The sequence below is a fragment of the Vidua chalybeata genome, chromosome 3, assembly GCF_026979565.1.
Source record: "Vidua chalybeata isolate OUT-0048 chromosome 3, bVidCha1 merged haplotype, whole genome shotgun sequence".
Taxonomy (NCBI): domain Eukaryota; kingdom Metazoa; phylum Chordata; class Aves; order Passeriformes; family Viduidae; genus Vidua; species Vidua chalybeata.
In genome coordinates this window covers 98,519,458-98,541,405 of record NC_071532.1, presented here as the reverse complement: position 1 = coordinate 98,541,405, position 21,948 = coordinate 98,519,458, and the positions used below count along the sequence as shown (strand labels likewise).

Here is a 21,948-nt window from a genome sequence, read left to right as displayed (position 1 = left end):
TTGGGTGGGCTCTCTGGAGCAATGGCTGTCTAACCCTCCTAGAAAAATCCAATTTTCAACAGTGGCACTTCTTTCACAGGAACAGTCATTTTTAGACCTATTAATGTCACTGATCTGTGGCAGGAATACAGTTTCTCTGCAGTTTATCAAGAGCCGACTCACCAGATCTTCCAGAGCTTGTGCTAGTTTTCAGCAGCTCTCAAAGACCTACTGGGAGGAACAGAGGAGAGCAGAAAAAACAGTGACCCCAGCACCACAGGGGGCCACAGTACTCTATATTCTTTTGTAATCACTATAGTGGTTTAGATTTTCTTTGAACTTGGATTTCATTCTTTCAACTAAGACCTTCCTTCTGTCAAGGTCCCCAGAGTCTCTGGCACATGTGGGGACAGCATCCCCTTTGTGAGCACAGGGCCAGCGGATTGCTGCCTTTTTGGATGGCCTCCAATGACACAGCAAACAGGAAAGCCACACTGCTGTCAGACCATGCAGTGACAGGAACAGGCAGGGACCAGGGCTCTGCCTCCCCCAGGTCACTCTGCATGTGCCCTGCCTGCCCTTACAGAGCTGTTCTCTCTCAGGCTGCATTTGGTGACTGGCCCAGTAACAGCTCTACAACCTATTTCAGACTCTCCTAAAGGAAAGCCTAAGTATTCACAATTACAGAAACTGACTAATTAAAAAGAACACCTAAGCAGAACATACTGTTAGGCTGCAAAAAAAAAAAAAAAAAAATCTCTCTACTGAACACAGCAAAGCACTGAGCTGCTTTATAAAACGAGCTTCTAAAATAACCAAGAGACAAGCACATTTCTGTACCTGGAACAAAGGTGCAGTGGGTTTCACAGATAACCTTTCCAGCATCACCAACAGAAAAGGAGGAGCTGCAGAAACACAGGAAAGTCCAGAAAGGAGTGATGCAGCTGGGAGAGTCACTGCACCAGGGAAAAGGTGCAAGAAAGAAGTTTGGGATGCAATGAGGGACCTCACACTGTGGTATGGTCTTGTTGCAGGCTTTCTCTGTGCCATAAAATGATGTGTGCTCAGCACTGAGCTCAGACCACAGAGCCAGCCAGCACTGACAGCTCACAGCCATCTGTCTTATACCATGCAGAACGGGACGGTGGTACCCAACCAGGTTCCCAGTCTGCCCAAGAATTCATGGGGACTGTGCTCCTCCCTCTGTGTCAAACCTGCACCCAGCTCCACACCAAAAAGGGACAGTGGCAGTGGGGCTGGTGCCTAGGAAGCCACAACTACAGTTTAATTACCTGGTGTCAGTGTAATTCTGCTTTTGGTCCATCCTTTGCTCACAGAAAATAGAACACTAGATCTTTTGTAAGTAAATAATAGTATGAAAGCAGTAGCTGTGCCCATGACAGATTTCAAGAGAAACTTCTTGAATTAATGGTTTTTACAAAAAAAAAAAAAGGACAACTGCACTATAGAGATCACACTGCCACATCTCAGGGAGTGAATGCTGATATCCAACCAGCTGAATTATTGGAAAGTTCATTTTCTTTTCATGGTATTTCTCTATAACCACCATCAAATCACAGCTGCTTGAAGGACAAAAAAAATATTTGGCTTGCCCCTAAAAAAATATTTGACTTCCTGCCCCTAAAACAGTTTGCTGGAATTAAGCAGAGTTCTGGAGAGTCTCTTATTCATCATTTTGGAAACCACCCTCCTGCTCAATACCCGCAGCATAAGACAGGATAGCTGGCAATGGCTTTTGAGGTGACACTATTAATCTCCATTAATAAACCAGCAAAAAGCTATTATTTTTAACCAAATCACTACATTATTCATCTAACAAAGACAAATGCTACATGCTGCATTTTGCACTAGTCCAAAAGGAGCAAGAGAGCCTTGCTGAAACAGAGCCTCTGCCCCAGCAAGGGGGGCACAGAGGCCCACAGGCCTGGAGCTGTGCCACAGGAACCTCATGGGGCTGCCCACCACATTTGCCAACTGCCTGGCACAGACCACATCCACAGCAGGCTTCCCCCTCACCTCACTCTGACACAGGACATGACAATTATTTGCACAGGGTGAAATGGATTTATCTGGGCAGTGATAACCAACAGAAGAGTCACTCTGAACTCAAGAGATGCTAATAAGAGAAACAATTAAACCTAAGGTATTTTCCCCATCTGGCACAAACTCTCCCAGGAAAGGGTATGCTCCAGCTTCCTCAAGTTTTCTGCATGTTTTAAGATATGCCCATTACCTTCTGCACACATCAGCACACAAATCATCAGTTTCCTTCTACACCTGAGGACTGAAGCAGAAAAGGAGGAAGGCTGCATTTGACAGAGGATCCCAGGACAGCCTGGACTCTGAGATGTGGCTGAGGCTTTGCAGCTTCCTCCTGGAATGTCTCACCATTTCTTCAGCCTGGAGGTTGCTGGGTTTTGAGTCATGATTTACTCTTGCTGCAGACATGGAAGCAATTTGCCTTCTCACAGCCAGAGCCTGCCTGCCTCAAGCTGCCTTGCCAGATGTGAATGGAAGGTAACAGGCAGATGGGCTCACAGGTTAAACTTCAAAACCAGTCAGAAGATATGCAGATGATCTCAATCCAGAGGTGACCCTGGGGCAGGACTCAGGTCATGAGATGAAAGATGAAGGATGTTCAGTACAGCTTTCACAGCTAGAAAGGGAAAATCAGCCAGAGCTGTGGCCTCAGCTGGAGGAGCACACCAAGCGTGCAACCACCCCGCAGCACGGGCCACCTCTGCAGCATCAGAATGGATTCACTCTTCCAGTGTCCAGACTTCAAGAGGATCAGTGCTCATTGGTTTGCAAGACAGCTCAAGCTGCTGCTCAGCCCAGGGTTTGGCTGTACAAGCACACAGGGTGGTGTGTAACAAGCAATGCCACTCGGACTGCAAGATGAAGCATTAAGCCAATAGACATGTTTGAGCACAAATCCATTGTTCTTCAGAAAATGATTCCCTGTCATGGATTCAGAATGGCTTTAAGACAGGAAGACTTGCCCTCAACAATGCTTGTGTCAGCAAAGGGGTAATTGGGAAGGCTTCCTTGTGTGCAGGCTGTTTTCTCTCACTGGATGAAGCTGTTCCAGACTCCAGCCCCATTAGGACGTGGACTGAGTGCACCTCCTGGCTGCATGGAACAGCTCAGACCACATCTTGGGTCTAAGGAAAAGCAGAAAGGTAAGCACAGACTGAAATCCATTGCCATGTTTCACATAAACAAAGTCAGGGAAACAAAATAAAAATCAGCAAAAAACCAGCCAAAACAAGTATTCTTAGGGATATAATTGGATGCTCTGAAAAATCTTCCTTGAAAAATAGTAGGGATAGGTGACATCTTCCCCTGGAAGACAAAAGCATTGTGGCAAACTGCAGAGCGCAGGGGCTGAAGTTTGTGCTGTTCTGCCAGAGCATTAAACCTGCACATAAGCTTTCCCTTCCAGTTGTTCTCCTGAGGGGGAAGCAGAACCATCCATGAGATCTCTTTTCACCTTCCTCACACTTGAAAGAACAATGTGCTCTTCTGTGGACAAAGCCTTGAGTCATCGCTCCCAGGTCACTCCCTGAGAGCTCTGCCTGTACTGACTGAGCCACCTTGCAGTGAAAGGCTGACAAAAAGCTGCAATCATTACACCTTCTCCCTTTCTGCTGGAAATAAATATTTCTGCAGTTCAGGAACTGGTCAGATGGAAACAGCATAAAAATGTAGATAGTTGCTGCTGCTGTCACATCACTGGACACCTCCTTCCCAGCTGAGACTGGGAGGCAACACCCAGCCTGCCAGAGGCACATCCCCACCCCAGCAGAAGAACTGGGTCTAGCACAGCCACCTTTAGAGTTAAATTCCGGTCTCTGCCTTATTTCCAGCATTCACCCTATGCACAGCTTGTGACACTAACGGAGCAGCACCCAGCACATCCCTTCTGCTGACAGCTGCTGGAGGCTGGGCTGGAAGTGGTGTGGAGCTGGGAATTCTTGTTCCCAGATAGCAGAGAGAAGCCTCAAGGCCTGGTGGGGGTGTGCACCTCCTACCAAAAACTTATGAGTGGTGTAAAATCATAAACAACTGAGCACTGGCTAATTTACAACAGGATCCAAAAAATCCTGCATTTACAGGTAAGTGAATTAGCAAGCCCCAAGTCTTCCACTGGCCTAGACGCACAACCTAATTCTGAAGGATTTACATGGTTCTGGAATGGACACCTATGAAACCTGAAAATCCATGATTTTTTTTATGACTTAAAACCAGTCACATTACATACATTTTATTTAATAAAAGTTAAAAACACGTACAAAAATGCAGTTCCATTTCCGTAAAATATAGGCTCAAAATAAAAAGACTGAACAGTAGAGTTCAGGCAGTAAAGTGCAAGGACAGCAGCTATGCCAGTCATGCTTAATCCATAAATAACCCTTACACAGCAGGAAGGAACAGAGAGAGCAGACAGAGCCACACCGCGGCACAGCTATTCACGCACGTCCACGAGAGAACGATCCACACACCCCAGAACGGCTGCCAGAACTGCAGGCCAGGTACACCCAAACAAGGAGGGAGCAGTTGCTTTTCCACATCGTGACACGCATACATGACACACTTTTAAGAAGTCTATTCTCCAAGTCCACTGTTTTCCTCCCCCCATAATGCAAAAACCATGACAATTTATATAATTATGACAAGAGTTTCCAAATTGTTTTCTCAGGTGAGCACCATAAATAGTCTGTAAAAAAATGAAGTGCTAAACTGGCTACTAAACTGAGACAGGACATGCTTCTCCTGGTTAAAAGCATGCAAAAACAGCATCCAAAAGTCAGACTTCTTGTTCTGAGGGATTTCTGAGGAGAAAAAAAAAAAAAAAAAAAAGAGCAGCAACATCTCTTTGTTCACCACAAAAACTTGGAAAACTAGGTAGCAACAGAGAACAGCAACACCACAAGGATCCACTTCACCAGGCAAAGAGGTTCCAGCTGAGCCCTTTGGAGAGTCCAAAGCAAGGCCCACACACACTCACTGGCACGTACACTGGGCTCAGTGGGATTACAGCGCCTGTCAGTGAGCAGGGTGTGGGCCTTTACAAGGTCAGGCACAAAAACTTCAGTACACCTAGCACAATACTCCAATTTAGTGCAGCTTGAAAACTTACTACTGTTAATTATAACTATAGACTTTAGTGTAAAAAATAATGACATAATCTGCTTTAACTGAAACAGGTCTCTGCCAATTTCAGGGGAGTGCCAGCTGAGGTTGGCAAGTCAGCACTTCCATAGATGAGATCCGTGCTTTGCCCACACTGGGAAGCAAGACCAGGATTTCAGAACAAAGCAGTAGGAGAGAGAGTGCATTCCCAGTTATCCACAGTTCACGCATATAGGAAGAACAATCCTCCTCAGTGCTTAACTAAGCTTCAGTGCAGGAGTGGCTGAAGGGAGAGGAGGCCAGAAGGAATAAGCACTCCAGAAATATTTCATTCAGGGGGGAAGAGCTGTCTCCCAGCAACACACCTGGTGCTTTGCTGTCCTGTCAGCGCTGCTACAGTACATACACACTCCTGCACCTCGGGAATGGAGCAGTCCCATTGTGCTGCGGACATTTTGTTACTCACACCATGCTATTACAACACAGCACTCCTGCAGCCACTGGTTCCATTTCTTAACTATCATTACACTTGGTGTAAAAGAAAATCCATTCAACAGGGAGAGTGTATTGTTTAATAGAAAAGGGTGATTTTATACAAAGTACTGTGGAGAAGTATAAGGCCACATGAAGAGCATCATCAAGTTGACATGGTGGCTATTTCTTAACTCAAGACACAATTAGTACTTCCTCTGGTGCATTGAGACAGGTAAAGGAAAGTCTTGAACAATTTCCTATAAGGTGCACAAGCATCCACAATACAAAAAAACCCCTTTAATTTTTTTATTTCTCCTCTACTCAAAAAAAAATATAAAGAGAGAGCCACTAATTTGTAATGGGCTATCTTGCCATTTTCACATTTTTCAGTTTATTTTGATATGTTGGTTTAGTAGGACCAAAAATAAAGCATAATTTTTAGTGTCAAAATTTCTAAACAGTGTTTGTGCTTCTATCTCCATCAGAGCAGTCTGGCTCCTCAAAACTTTGCTCCAGTGGAATGTGGTCTCAAGAATGCTTCTACCAACAGCCACATCAGCTTCTACTTGCAAAGGGTATGAACTCATAAAATGTTGAGGATTTCAGCACTTGTATTCTCAAATAAGGTCATTCTGGTTTGGTTTGTTTTAAAAATTACTGACTCGCTTTGATCTCCAATGTACCTGCATAAGGAGAGTGTAAGAGCACTAGCCCATTGCAGGATCAGGATCTCCAAGTGTGAAAACACCAACCAATATGAGTTATCAAATGGTTAAGTGTTTATAAAACACTCTGAATACAATAGTTTAGGTTTACTGAAAAGGAGTTTCCAAAACTCTGGGTCTCATCCAGCACAGCCCTACTAATGCAAGTAATTTGCCTGCATGACAAGACCAAAATGAACAAATACAAAATATATTTGGTATAGAAAATAGTACTATAAAAATTAAAAACCACCCTGTTTTACTGTCCATCAAAATATTAACAGCAAGCATTACAACTACAATTTTTTTAACCTATTGCCAAAATATTTTCCAAGGAGTTCTACTTTCCTGAAGTGCTGGTGATTGCAATTGCCCAAGTACTGAAAAAAACCAACAGGGAAGGGACGAGGAAATATGATAGATTTCTCACATAGCACTATCAACAGAGGACCTAAACTGCAGGAAACTAAAGTACACACAAACACGGGGAAAACAAAAGCCATTGCCCATTCTGCCGTTGCCACTGGAGCTCTTCCTGATCTTCAGAAAGTTTGCAGAAGGTGCTTCTTCACTCTAGCCCTGGCAGACAGGTGATGGCACGGGGATGAGCATACTCAGAGCGCTGCTGCTCCTGGGTTTCTCTGCTGTGGCAATTCTGCTGAGTTTGCCAACCTCTGTCTGCCAGCTGGGGGTCTTCTTGGTGGTCATGTGGCGGCGGGTGTGCTTGGTCAGGTGATCGCTGCGCATGAAGCGGCGCTCGCACACCGGACAGGAGAACTTCTTCTCGCCCGTGTGCGTCCTGCGGTGCCGTGACAGCTCATCCGAGCGGGCAAACTTCTTGTCACAGCCATCCCAGTTGCAGCTGAAAGGTTTTTCACCTGCAGGACATAAAGGAAGCATTTGTTACTTTTGAGAAGCTGTGTTACAGTCTTATCAAAGGACTAACTTAAAACCTGCTTTGCAAAAACCAGTGAGTTCCACAGAACTGCTCATCTGTGCAGTCAACGTAAGATTAAGCTAAAGTTCTGTTCCAGAGAAAAATAACAGGTATCATTTCTACTTATTTCCTTCTATCTCTCTTTAAGTGTTCTTTAATCAAGTCTGGTTTTTCAGTTGTCCAAAATCCCAGTTTAAAGAAATAGAGCCTTCATAAAGCTGCCTTATCTGCTGACTGAACTAGAAGCAAGCCCCATCCCCGTATATCCGTATCTCTCTGGCTGCAGCACGTCATCCACAAATACTGCGGGTGAACAGGAAGCCTGGAATGGAGCCTTGGGGTCCTGCTGCTCCATTGAGCCAGTCCCACACACAAACACGTGCCAGTGAGCACTCCCGAGGCAAAGCCTGTCCTGCCAGACAGACCCCACAGACCAGGAATGGCAGCAGTCAGCACGGCTGCCCACATCAGCTGCTGCTCATCCTGGGCCACTGTTGAACATCCCACCTGTCCTGAACAACCACAAATGCAACTACTGTCTGCAACTCCCACAGGGCTCCAGATAAACATCTACCACGTGGCCCAAAATTATGGCGACACTTCGGAGCAGAAGAGAAGGGGCCTGCAGAAAGGAAGCCCCACAGGAGTGTTCTCACTTCAGGTACTGAGAGTAAAGTCTGTGTCTTCTGGATGCGCTATGATCTAGCTAATCAGCATGCAGGGAAAAGGCAGAAAAAGAAAGCTGAACTACTCTTCCTCCCGGTCCTGTAATTGGCTAGTGAGGGGTCAGCGTGTTTCACATGCCACTGATTGTTAATCACGATACAGGGACACACACAGGCTCCCATGTGCACAAAGCAAGGCACTTGCTGATAGTCTGTTTATCCTGGAGCACCAGGTTTAATTCAGCAGCCTCTCAAGCCAGAAGCAGAAGCATCATTCTACCTCTGAACCATGGTTTACAAGAATTACCAGCTTCATGTAAAGGTTAAGCTCTTTCCCTAAAGGAACTGTAAAGACAAGCTGCCAAACTAATGCAAATCCTGTCATGCAAGCTGACATCCAATAAACCAGTGACTGTGGGGTAACAGCAGGTAGGGGAAAGAAGTCAAGGAAAACAAAAAATAGACAGAACTATTCTATACCAATCTCCCACTATGCCTATCCTTCAACATCAAAAATAATCCCTGAGAACTCAAAGTTAGTTTTAATTCAACATGATCCTGGAAGCAGAAAAAGGGTAAGTGAAACACATATAGACTGTTTCCCCACTGACCAAATTTATGGAGCAAATCACTTAATATTAATTACAATCAATTTTCATTTACCTCTAAAATTCCCCTTCTGCTACTGAATAAACGGTTACATTCCTGTAGGAGCTCTACTTCCTAACACAGCAACCCAAAATCTCAATGCATTCCCATTTAGCCTATACAAAACTCTGGGGGAACAAAAACAACAAAAAAAAAAACCACAAAAAAAACCCCAAAACAAACAAACAAACAAAAAAAAAAAAAACACACACAAAAAAAAAACCAAACAAATATAAAAAGCAGTTTCTGAGTTTCTCTTTTCTTTTACTCACACAACAATTAAGACCAACTACCTGTACTGTACTGTGTTTTGCTTACACCAGACCTCCCCATGCTCCAAAACAAGGGACTTGCACAATTCATTTCAATCTAGTCCAGATGGCAGGATTCCACTTAGATCTAAACACATGCACACAGATGGCAAAGCTTCACTCCAACTAAAGCCTGTGAAATTCAACTAACACTACAGGGTCAGCTGAGGTCTCAGAACAAAGTATGTCTTGTTTTGCTTGTCCATGAAGAATGAACATTCCTTTCATCCCTAAGATGAGCAAAAGCTTCCCCATCACCTGCTTCTTCCCTTTCCCACCCCCCTCCATGCAAAAAACATGCATTTCAGCACCCCAACACAAGCCAGAGCCCTCTCGTACACACCAGTGTGGGTGCGAAGGTGGGCTTTGAGGTGGGAACTTTTGAAATAGGTTTTCTTGCACCCAGGGAAGTCACAAACGTAATTCCTCCGCCTGGAGAAGTCCATCTGGGGGGCACAGGTCTGACCAGAAGCGATGAACACAGGAGCAGGGGCGAGGGGCAGTAACTTGGTGCTGCCAACAGTCACCACGGCCTGCGGGCACTGCGGCGTCTGTGAGACAGCGGGCTGCGGAAGAACCAACATGACAGTCCCCTGAGGCACAGAAGGTCCCATGAGCACAGGCTGGGAGAGCGGGGCTGTCTGCGGTAAAATAGGTTTCATGGGAGTTGAGAGTGCCGGAGTTGAAGGCTTGACATAGGCATTAATCATGCTGCTTTGTCCATTTAAAGGGATCATTTGACAGAGAACCTGGGGGCTTGAGACAGGGGCAGGTGTCACTGGGGTAGCTCTTTTTTGCAAGTCACTCTCACAATTCTTTGGTAAGTGTGTTTGTGGCGAAACTGGCCGGACTGGTAGCTGCCCTTTATTGGTCACAATATCACTGGAGTCATGTGCATAAGGCTGATGTACTGGAGAGGTTTTGTTGATTAAATCATCCGCAGCCCACGTGTCCTGTGGCAGTCTGGAATGTTTTTGGTCATCCGCTCCACACCAGTCTCTGGAAGTGCTGTAGCCTGAAGTTACCTTTGTTTTCTCTTGCACAGCAGGAATGTGATGGTAAGCAGAACTATCACCTGTGTGACGTATGACACTTGTTGCCATGGCCCTGCAAGGCTGAGGTGCGGAGAATTCAGAGATCATTGGCTTCTGACTGCACTGTCGTCCCACGCTGGGAACAGATGGCTTGGTTATGGGAGAGGCACTGGTCGCTGATGTGACTGAGCAGGCAGCTGTATTTGCCATGACAGTCCTTGGTTTGGAGTAGGTCACTTGTGAGGACAGGAGCGTAGCTGCCGACATCTCAACAAAGTCAGGGCTGTGCGGAGGGGTCATGCACTGCAAAAAAAACCCACACCAGTGGGGATCAGTGTAATTCCATAGCACAGTTTTCCCCCATTTTTACTACGAAAAATAAAATTACATGCCCTCTCCCAGCATCTCAGAATGTGCCTCTTAGAACAAACTGAATAAAGTATACTGCTGTGGTTTAATCCCACATAACAACCAAGTCCCATGAAGCTCACTCATCCTCCACCCCAGATGGATGGGAAGGAGAATCAGAAAAAGGTAAAATCTATGGGTTGAGATGAGAACAAGTTAATAATTCATGTACAGGAAAATACAATAATAAAAATATTAATTGTAATTAAAATGTAGATAAAAAGAGAAAAATAAAGAGAAACAAATGATACATAGTACAACTGCTCACCACCCACCTGGCCTGATCCCAAGCAGTGACTGGCCCCTTCTGGCCAACTCCCCCCACTTTATACACTGAACACAATGCCCTGTGGTATGGAATATCCCTTTGGCCAGTTTGGTCAGTAGTGTCCTAGCCATGCTCTCTCATGAGGTTTCTCCTCCTCGCTGGCAGAGCAGGAGACACTGAGAAGTCCTTGGCTTAAATGTTGCTGAGCAGTGCTTCCTCTAAAGCATCAGTGTGTTATCAATGTTATTCTCATCTTAAATCCCAAACACAGTACTGTGCCAGCTACTAGGATGAAAATTAACTTTATCCCAGATGAAAACTGGACAATATCCACCCCATATTCTATGCCATTTACATCATACCCACACTTTTCAATACATCCCAATTAACCATCATTATTTTTCATGTCTTTTGATACAGGTATCATTCTCTTAGTCTATGAGCCATCCTTCTAAAACATCTGTTGAGCTCATTCATGCATCACTTTGGGCTCCAATTAATGGCAGTTCTTCAGGGCAGGAAAGATGGTGTGTTATGTTGGATTGCTGCCTATTGAAGTTAGTTCTCATTCCACCACTGCTGTGTTTGTCCAGTTCCATCAAAGTTTGTTCCTCATTAATCTGGGTGACTCCTACTGTAATACCCTTGGTGTTGCGTGTAGCCAGCTCAGCAGTGGTGACATGAGTCTTATAATGGCAATTAACATCATACAATCCAAATTACTGGCTGTTCTCACACTGAACCAGATCCCCTGGAACAAAACTTTGGACTTCCCTATCCTCCCACATTATCCACCAAGTGCACCAAGATCCTTGAGCAAAAGCAATCCCATGGATGGGGTTGTCACTGCCTGATGTAGGAATAACTCCAATTGTTTTCCCCAGAAGCTTTTTTGGGTGTATTACAGGGACTTCATCCCCTTCTACACTATGTAAAAGTTTTGCTTGAGCACAACTGGCCCAGCTGGCAGATCCTCTAGTGCTGACTGCCCAGGTAGCCTTTGCTAAATGTGTATCCCATTGTTTGAAGATCCCATCACCCATTGCTCTCAGTAACAGTCTGTTCTATCATTCAATTTTCCTGGAGACTGGCATATGATAGTGCATGTGATAAACCCACACAATGCAATGCTCTTCAACCCAGGTGTCTGTGAAGTTGTTTTGGAAATGAGTCCCCTTGTCTGGCTCAATTCTTTCTGGGATGCCATGTTGCCATAAGACTTGCTTTCCAGGGCTCAGGACAGTGTTCCAGGAGGTGGCATGGGGCACAGAATAGGTTTCCAGTTATCCAGTGGTTGCTTCCACCATCATATGGTGCTTGCCTTGGTGGGTTTGTGGGAATCCGATAGAGTCCATCTGCCAGATGTCCCATATTTATATTTCAGCCATTGTCCTCCACACCAAAGAAGCTTTAACTGCTAATCTTGAATAACTGAAGTGTATGTTTCACAATTATGGATAGCCCTTCAAGAGTGTCCATGGTCACATCCACCCCTCGATCATCACCCCATCTACATGTTGCATTTCTTCCTTGATGACCTCAGGTGTCACAGGCTCACCAAGCAATAAATAATTCACTCTTGTGAGTCTTGCCAATCCAGATCCACCTGAGCCACTTCAATCTAAAAAGCCTGATCCACCTGTTGGTTGTTCTGATGTTCCTTGGTGGCCCAACTCTTGGGTATGTGAGCATCCATGTGACATACCTTCACAACCAGGGTCTCCACCCAGGCAGCAGTATCTTGGCACAAGGCAGCAGCCCAGATGGGTTTACCTCTGCTCTACTTCCATCACTGCAACCACCACCACAGGGCACTTGCCTCCACCCGTGAATCAGTACAGAGATAAAGCACTGGCTGTTTTTCTTGTTCAGCAGTGTCTAAAGCAAATGTTCACCTCTGCAAAGTAACTCCATTCACATTCTCCTTCAGCAGTTTCTGTAATTTTTTGTAGGATACGCCATACAGCCACTTTTCATCCTCAATGCTTGCCTACAATACAGCAGGAATCAAACATTCCTCATTTTTTGGTAACCTATTATACAATAGAGTCTCTTCAGCACATGTCATCTCCTCATCAGGTGGCATCCAGGAGTCTACCTTCTCACCAATCCCAGGAGTCTTGAAAGTAATCACAGTGACTGAGGTTTCCTATTTGAGCACCCAGTGTGACCAGCAAGACCCACTTATTCCACATAGCATCCATTCCATATTCTACATGGTGTGCAAGACACCCATCCTTTGCAAATCCAGACCAGCACCAGGAATCAGGATGCCAGGGGGAATTGTGCTTCAGTACCAATCACTTCCAAAGCAGCTGGAACCTCTTTGTAAGCTGCCGGTACCTCTTTTAGAGCTGGAATACAGTGGGCTTCAGATCCTCTGTACCCCCAAATCCAAAACCCTAGAGGTTGACCCAGTTCTCACCTGTGCTTTCTACCACAGGATCCAGGGAGGGCTATTTTCCTTGTCTGTGGTGTAGAGCACATTTTTTGTATCTTGTCCTGCCTGGACTGGCCCAAGGGCTGGGGAAGAGTTAAATTTATGCATGAATTATCTCCTGTTTAATTTGTTCAAAGGCTTGTTGTTGTTCAGGGCCCATTTGAAATCATTTTTCTTCTGGGTCACTTGACAGAGAAGGCTGTCAATCAGACTGTAATTTGGAATGTGCATTCTCCAAAAACCCACAATGCCTAAGAAAGCTTGTGTTTTTCTTACTATTTGGTAGAAATGTATCTGTTGTTTTGCTAATCAAATCCATTGGGATCTGATGACATCCACCTTGCTATTTCATTCTTAAAAACTGGATTTTCTATGCAGGTTCCTGGACCTTACTTTGTTTTATGGCAGCTTTCAGAGAGATTTGGACTATTTTCTTCCCTTTCTCAAAAACTTCTGCTGCTGTATTGCCCACAATGGTACCATCAATATAGTGCAAGTGTTCCAGACCAGTCCATGGCAAATGGTTCAAATTTCTGCCACGTGGGTTGGGCACACTGACTTCATCTGGATCTGTGGGTGACTGTGCCCTGTTCATGTCATAATAAACCCCCTCTGGTACAGCTAATTCCCTCAGGTACCAGATATATCTCCCCACAGTAGCCCACCTGCCTGGGTGACATTACATCTTTCCTGAAGGGATACCTTTCCTTCACTCCTGACCCAGTTGCCTCCACAGGCTGAAGACTTGTGTCATTTTTCCAATTGCCTCGTCAGTGCTCTCATCCCTAGGAAGTCATCCCAACTGCTTGGCTTCCCTGTCTCCTAATTCTAGGCTACTAGCCCCACTGGAGCAGCCAGGTGATAATGTGCACACCTGGGCAGCAGCTGAAACCTCTTCACATATCCCACAGATCCCTCAGGGACAGGGATTGAGTGGTTACCTCTTGTTCTGTTTCTTCCTCCATCCAGTTTTTGTGATGGCCCTGCTTCATCCTCCTTCACTAAATGAGCTGACTTTGGTGTTCATTTCCTCTTGTGTACAAGCACAACTGATAATGGCACAAGCTCATCCTCTGGCTCAGCCGCATCATCCCTTGCTGGGGTCTGAGCAGCCACAAACAGTTGCTTAACCCTGAACAAGACCCAAACCACATTCCCAGTTCCTGGTCATTCACGGACCATGGTTTCAGCATCACAAGGATATCCAAAATTTCAAAAAATTCCCATGCCTGGAGAAGAAGGGGAAGACTGTGTGTGTCTTCTACACAGGTTGGCTCTCCGAGGCAGAAAGGCAAACAGTGTTGCTATTAGCAGTTTCTAAGAGATGGTTCCCCAAGTACAGAGGTGATGACCGAGGGGCTGACAGTATGAAAACCAGATCAGTTTCAAGGCCAGCAGTTCTGTGCTATCACATAAATCAGTGTTACCAAGTACAGTAAAATGATAACCTTAGTCCAGCCTCCAGAAATTATACCTCAACACTAGGGGGAACATACACAGGAAGTAAATTGTTACATAACACAACAACTCTGATAACAAATAATTCAACACTGTGATCAACAACTAATAAGATGAATCCTGATAACAAATTTGTTTCAACATGGTCCGGTTAGATCTATCATGGAGGAGAATCAGAAAGATAAAACTCATGTGTTGACACAAGAGCAAGTTAATAATTGGAATAAAGTAAAATATAATAACAACAATTGTAATTATTATTTACAGGGAGATACCAAAAAGAGAGAGAGACCAATAAAACCCAAGAGAAACAAGTGGTGCACAGTACAAGTGCTCATCACCCGCTGACCAATGCCCAGGTGCTTCCCAACATCACTGGTCATGCCAGTTTTTATGCTGGGCATGACACTCTGTGGTACAGAATATCCCTCTGGCCAGTTGAGATCACCTGCCCTGGCCACACTACTTCCCAGCTTCCTGTGCACCCCCTCACTGGCAGAGCATGGGAAACTGAAAAGTCCTTGACTTGGGGGGTAAGCACTGCTCAGCAACAACTAGAACATCAGTATGTTACCAGCATTATTCTCATTCTAAATCACAAACACAGCACTGTGCCAGCTACTAGGAAGAAAATTCTATCCTAGCCAAAACCAGGACACCACATTGCCTTATCTCATGACCATTCTGATTATGCTTAAAAGCATATTAATAAAGGGAAGGCAGTGAGGCAGCTGTAAACCTGCACAAAACACTGCAAGTATACTCACTGCACCACAAAACAGTCTTTCATTCCTTTCTCCTCAGCAATGGGCACAGCTGTAAGAGGCTATAAGCAGAATAAACAGACCAACAACAGGTAGCAATACTCTACTTTTCTATTTCAAGCTCCCAGCAAGCCCTAGATCTTTTCTCAATGATTACCTCATCGTTTCATGGCTACCTTTTAGATAAATACAAATGAAACTGCTCTGTCCCTTCTTATTCATCCATTTCTCTCTATGTTGTCTTCCTGTATCACCTCTTCTTCCTCCTTTCCCACTGAAAGGTATCTCCTGTGCTGCTCAAGAGACAGTGTCAGCACTGAGCAGCAGGAGATATTATGGCAGCTGCTTGTCAGGCTGCTCTTATCTCAGCCTCTTTCCTCTATTATTCCCCTTTTTCCTGGCAACTGCATGCTAGAAGCCTACTGGCTGAAATGGGCCTTAACCATCTAAAACCCTATTGGCACCAAGCCCTTTTTTAATACCTACTTTTGTTGCAACATAAATTGAAACAAAAGAAAAAATATTTGGATTCAACCAACATTAGTCAGCTGGAGTAGACCAATGTCTGGAGAAATAACAGACTACATGTACAAACACATAGTACAGAAACTAATTAAATTGCTTATTTCATAATGGTAGCATGTACTTTCTCTTACAATGACCAGTGAAGCATAACATTATCAAGGGCCTCTTTTTATACAGTGCTTGCAGATATGCTGATGCCAAATCACCAAGGCTCACTCTGCCATTCTTACTCAAAGTGCTCCAAGAAACCTACAATAGCCATCCTGACATCCCTGTCAAATCCAATAACCTGTCAGCAAGGGCTTTCACACCTGAATTTAACAAAAGCCTCTACATTTGCTAAACCAGAGACAGCAAAAAAACAAACTCAACATGCCCACCTCACGACTTTGTGCACACACACAGCACAGGCTATGACAAAGGGACACCTGAGCAAGCCTGTCTTTTCCAGCCAAGTAAAAGCACTGCAGGGATGCGACATCCACGTGTTGAGCATATTTATTTTGTGTTCATGCTTTTCTTACCAGTGTCGATAGACAGTCCTTTGGTAATTCAGCCGTAGCCTCGGCGTGCATTGTGAAATCCCCGGAATCTGAGAAGGGCGTGAGGGGCCTTATCTTTAATATGTCACCTTTCTGTGATCTTTGACCCCAGGAGCTCATACAAACAAGGGCTTCAACAGCTTCAATGTCGTTCTGCTCCAAGGTGCTGCAGGTGGACCTTTCACTGTCATGACGCTGCCGTTCACGAATAGACTCATAGATGTCCACAATGTCAACCTGAGTGTAATCAGATTACTGGCTATTAGGACAAGTCAGAATACAAAACTGACACCACCCACACGCTGTCTGCTCACAATGAAGGTCAACTGAAACAGATCCCATGCCTGTGGCAAGACCTTTACCAACTGGCTTATCTCTCACTCTCCCCCGAGCAGCTCGTCTCCACATTACCTTCTCTTAAAAAAAAAAAAAAAAAAAAAAGACATGTGATTTTCCAGGAAAATAACAGATGTGTGTGGCTCACATGTCCAAGCTTACTTTCCTGGATGACACTGCTCTGAACAAACACACCCCATGCTTGCATACAAGCATAAAAGAGGAAAATCCTGACTTTGAACCTTGTTTAAACAAGGATGTTTCCTGAATCCAAAAGACTATTCGGCACTAATCTCATTCTGGAAACATTTAGAAGATAAATTTCAGCTGCTGGTAAGATGCTTTAAGGCATGATCATTGACTTGGAGTGCTGTACATCACAAAATATTTTTAATCTTACTTTTACTAGAGAAGCCAGGATGGGGAAAAGATGGAAGGAAAACAGACTTCAAAGTGCAGTGGGAACTGTTTGCATTGTACTTCAGAAAGGCCCGATGCTACATAGGTATCTAAACCTAGCCTGATGCTAGGTATCTAAAGCACACTCAGAGGGAAACGAAGACAAATGTAATCATACTGATTTGTTTCCAATTACAAGCATCACAGAGTATCTGTGTGTGCATGTGTATGCATGGGAAACACTTGACTTCTCTGCACAAGGCTATCTAAACTTCACAAAGCTCTCACAGTGCTTGGCAGTGGCTCCAAAAGCTATGCTAGGCTGATGGGTTATTACTCACATGCAAGCTCAGTCTCAGCTAGGCATCCAGGCTCCTTCAGTCTTTAGACACACCAACTAACTTGAAGGCTGAGATTCCGAAGTGTGGACCAAGCCTCTTGAACCTATTGCTGCTACACAGAATGTTTACGTACTGCAGGAAAAAGGCTTTAACTCTAAAGGCAACACCACACCATTATCATGGCCTCAAGCCCTAGAAGGAGTTCTACTCATTGGGTGACAGCACGTACACTAATTCTATGGGTTTTGTTACTGAGTTAAATAATGTGGGATGATCCTTATTCAACAGTGTCACAAAGATGTAAAGCTGTATTTACACTCTAGGGATGTGCAGGCAAACATGCTAAACATAATGGATCAAAAATATTTGTACTGCACTCACAGAGGACTTTCACCTAAAACATGAGGTACCGGGCATGGAGATGTCATGATTCGGGGGCTGGAAGGGGTAAAAGCGATTAACAACTTGGAGAAAGACTTCTAAGAATTTCCACTGAAAAACAATGAGAGGAAAGCACGATGTGTGCCTGCAAGCCTGGACCTCAAACCGCCTGTCACACCGGGGCCACGCCAGGCGGGGCTCTGCACTGAGCACACAGTCTGCCACTGCTCCTCTAAGCGCGCCTGCAAGCAGCCAAGCCCACAGGTTTATTTTTTCCAACCCTACGTTTCAGGCGAGCAGCTTTCCCTAAAGAAACATTGAAAAAAAAGTGCCTCGCTTCCTCAAAAAACACCCCGAAATAAAAAACAAAACAAAACAAAAAAAAAAAAAAACAAACAAACAAACATAAAAAAAGCTCTTTCTGCAGACGAACGCTGCAGCGCGGGCTCCCCGGCTGCTGCCAGGGAAATGGCCAATCGCGCCGGGCGCCTGTCCTCACATCACCCCGCCGGGAACTACGTGCGCGGGGTGCCGGCAGGATGGGGACGGGCAGGGACGAGCGGGGAGCGCAGGCTGCCGGCAGGATGGGGACGGGCAGGGACGAGCGGGGAGCGCAGGCTGCCGGCAGGATGGGGACGGGCAGGGACGAGCGGGGAGCGCAGGCTGCCGGCAGGATGGGGACGGGCAGGGCGGGTCGCTGGCGGGAAGGACGGGGCACGGGCAGGGAGCACGGTGGGCGGGTAGGGAGATGCGGGCAATGCGGGTCGCTCCCGGGCAGGATGGGGGCGGCGGGCAAGGAGGTGCGGGCAGTGCGGGCTGCAGGGGGAGCGGGCGGGCAGTGCCGCGGGGGCAGCGCGGGTCCCAGCGCAGGGCAGCGCCTCCCCCCGCCCGCAGGGGCCCGCTCCCCCCGCCACGGCGGCTGCCCGCGGCCGGGCGGTGCCACCGAAAGGAGGATGGGGCGAAAGGAAGGAGGAGGAGAAGAAGAGGGCGGAAGGCAGCTCCCACCCTGCCGCTGCCACCGCCCCCGCACGGTCGCTGAAGGAGGGCCGCCCCCCTTCCCCGCAGGTGAGCGGAGCAACACCCTCTTCTGAGGGCTCTGCCCTGGCACAGCCGCCCCGTACCCAGTGCCCAACCAAGCCGCTCCCCGCCGGGTGAGTAGCGGTCCCTGCCGAGGCGGCGACGGTCCCCGCACTCCGCCCGCCACCGAGCACGTGCCCGGGCTGCACTGGCGCTGGCTATCCCCCACCGCCCCTTCTTCCCTCCGTCCCTCCGCGCGCCCGGTGCTCACCGCGGGCGCATCTCCCATGTCCGAGCAGGGCGAGCCGTGCATGGCGCGGCTCGAGCGGGCGGCGTTGGCAGCGGCGTTCCCGGGCAGCGGCAGCGGCGGGAGCGGCAGCGGCGCGCACACAGCGGCGGGAGCGGCACCCGCCAGCGCCGCCTCCTCGCGGCCCCGCCCGCCAGGAGCGGCGCGGCCGCGCGCTGGAGAAGCGCTCCGAACGCAGCCTGCGCCAAACAGCGCGGAGGGGACGGGGCGGGCCAATCAGCGCCCGCCGCGGCCCGCGCCCGGCCAATGAGCGGCGGCGGGCGGCGTGATCGCGGCGTGCCGGCGGGAAGGGCGGCGCGTGGGAAGGCGGGGAGGGGGCGGGGAGGGAAGGCGGGGAGGGGGCGGGGCCGACAGGGGCGGGGGAGCGCGCGCTGGAAACTGGGGGAAAGGTCGGGGGCGGGCGGCGGCCGGGAATGCCCGCGCGCGGGGGGCGGGGCCGCCGCTTTTCCCCTCCCCCCCGGCGATGCGTGCGGCGCGGCACGAGCGCTCCCGCCAACCGCCGCCCGCGTGCGCGGGAGCGCCGCCGTTCCCGCAGCTTCCCGTCTGGGGACAGCCCCCTGTTCCCGCAGCTTCCCGGCGCCCGCTGCCAGCTCCCCGTCTGGGGACAGCCCCCTGTTCCCGCAGCTTCCCGGCGCCCGCCGCCAGCTCCCCGTCTGGGGGCAGCCCCCTGTTCCCGCAGCTTCCCGGCGCCCGCCGCCAGCTTTGGTGTCGAGGTCCTGCCTGCCACATGCGATAGGGAAGGGGTCGGGTGCCTGCCCGGCCACGGCACTGCTTTGCCGGATGAAGGATTTGGATTACAAATAGCCCTAAACCCCCTCCCAAAATCCGTGAAGGGTAAGTGTTATGGATCATTGGATCCGTTGGTTTTGGAAGGCCTCCCCTGGGCCAACCAGCATGTAGCTCTTAAAAGCCTTCAAGTCACAACATATATTCTATTAAAAATGTGTGTTCTTCGGTTTTTCCTGTCCTCAGCCCTTGTTTTCATTTTCCAGTGGCAGCCGAAGTGTATTGGCCCTGTGATTCCCAGCAGGATTTGTGGTTGTACTGAGCAGCACCAAGAGCTGGCAGTGGCACCGAGCACAGCTAGGGCAGCTCTGCATCTCCGAGCCTGCGCTGGGACAGGAAGGACCTGGGTCCGCAGGGAGGGGTCAGACCTGTGTCCCCGGGGACAGGACAGGACGTGGGTCCTGCAGGCCTCCGGTGGCTGCTGGCTTTGCCAGCACTATCCCAACCCACTCTGCCCCTTCCCTTAGACCTCCTTGACAGAGAATGAGGACAGCAAAAAGCATTTTATCCTGCTGAATTATCTCTATTTGTTCCTTCCCTGGTTTCTCAAGACGTTACATCCTCAAGTGTCCACACAGAGAATCATCTTGAATCTCTGGGCACCTTCTGCTGTCAGCTTCATTTTGCCACTGGGGTTTATTTTTTCCATTATAGCTGTTCCAAATCCCCATCCTTCTCTGCTGTCCATGTAGTTTCTAAGCTTCAGTGCACTGTGCTCATCCCTGCTCTCCATTACTGCACATTAGAGATCCTTCAGCTTTCCCAGCACTAGCACATCCCAGCCCATCAAAAAACAAGTTAAAAGGGTCTCCCTGGCCAGTTCTTTGTGCAATGCATAGGTTACCAGCAGTTTTCTCTCCGTATTTGCGTGAGACTTGCTGTGCTGGAGCCCTGGCCTCTGCTGTGTGATGGTGAGGAAAATGCTGGTATTTCAAACTGCAAATCGAGTTCTAACATTAAAGAGTTTTGTTTGCAAAAGGGAATCAGTTGTGTGACAGAGAATGAAAAAAGTTTGTGAAAATGCCATTGGTGTCTAAAAAGCACAGTTGAGGCAGCAGGGTGGGGACACGGGGTTTGTGCCTCTCAATTGCATGGATCCTTTTCAAGAAAAACCTTTAGGGAATTGTAAAACTAGGAAAATACTGTTCTATTTTGCATGTTTTCCAGTTCTGCTGTAGTTGGGAAGTGACTTGTGGTTTTCTCCTTACTGCTTGTTGTAACACATGCAGTTCCTGCTCAAAGCACTCGCACAGCCTTAGTCATTGACAGACTTTTAATTGAGTAACAGCATCTGAAGGCAGCGCAGCAGCCTTGCCAGGGAAGAAGCAGTCACAGGGAACTAGAGTGGAATAATTTCTCCTGACTCCCAGCAGGGTGTTTCCCATGTCACACACCACAGACTCTGCCTATGTGTTCCAAGTTCCCCTGGAGTCCTCGCTACAGCTCGTGGATGCAAGACCAGTTAAAGGAAGTGATGTTACAGGTCTGTACTCTGACTTGTGCTACAGGGAAAATGTGCTTGATTATGTTGGCCTTGCTGAGCAAAAAATGCCAACCAAAGTTTTTTAAATAAATCCGTGGAACTCTTACCAAAGTCACCTAGTTTGCCTTTCTGTGCTGCTGCCAGCTGAGGCAGAGTTAGATGAGGAAGGAGCACTTTCATCCTCATGTAGAATATCAGGGGTCTGAACCCCACAGAGCCTGAGCTCCCAGCCCTGGCAGCCTTAGAGCTTCTCCCTCTCTCCTGACTCCTACTTCTCCCTGCTTTCTTTCCCTTCCCAAGGCTGCACCAAGATGAATAATAAAACAGTTAACATTATCCTGCTTCTTTATACTTGTACCTACACCCACTGATTCCCCATGTGTTTCACCCAGCAGTGCAGCTTCCTGAGCAACGCACAGGTGAGATCCTTGGAAACTGCTGGCTGCAGTTTCCCTCCTTGGAGGTAATAACCTGGAACAAAGCCCAGGTATCCTCAGTACTCCATTCCAAAGAGCTCAGAGCAGCCTACCCATGTCAGTGACTGTGGGATGCCAGTGTCCCTGCCCTGCCTGGCTGTGGCAAGG

General features: G+C 47.6%; 1 protein-coding gene across 2 annotated transcripts; it reads right to left on the bottom strand.

The window, feature by feature from the left end:
* Positions 1-4,251: 4,251 nt before the first annotated feature.
* KLF11 (KLF transcription factor 11) lies at positions 4,252-19,180 on the bottom strand. 2 transcript variants are annotated; one of them, XM_053939256.1, is made up of 4 exons: positions 19,060-19,180; positions 16,297-16,551; positions 9,219-10,212; positions 4,252-7,192 (listed from the first exon to the last, which is right to left on the bottom strand). In XM_053939256.1, the coding sequence occupies exons 1-4, from the start codon at positions 19,099-19,101 to the stop codon at positions 6,888-6,890; spliced, it is 1,596 nt and encodes a 531-aa protein (XP_053795231.1). In that variant the 5' UTR covers positions 19,102-19,180; the 3' UTR covers positions 4,252-6,887. The 2 variants fall into 2 exon arrangements, with proteins under 2 accessions (XP_053795231.1, XP_053795232.1); XM_053939257.1 differs by lacking the exon at positions 19,060-19,180 and adding an exon at positions 17,391-17,461.
* Between the last annotated feature and the right edge of the window lie 2,768 nt (positions 19,181-21,948).

What these genes read in the sequence shown, in the direction of transcription:
- KLF11 (XM_053939256.1), bottom strand. Translation starts at nt 19,101, where the DNA reads ATGCACGGCTCGCCCTGCTCGGACATGGGAGATGCGCCCGCG. An exon ending in ACATGGGAGATGCGCCCGCG is followed by an intron (nt 16,552 to 19,059) that starts GTGAGCACCGGG and finishes GATTACACTCAG; the next exon opens with GTTGACATTGTGGACATCTA. An exon ending in CCACCTTCGCACCCACACTG is followed by an intron (nt 7,193 to 9,218) that starts GTGTGTACGAGA and finishes TATGTCCTGCAG; the next exon opens with GTGAAAAACCTTTCAGCTGC.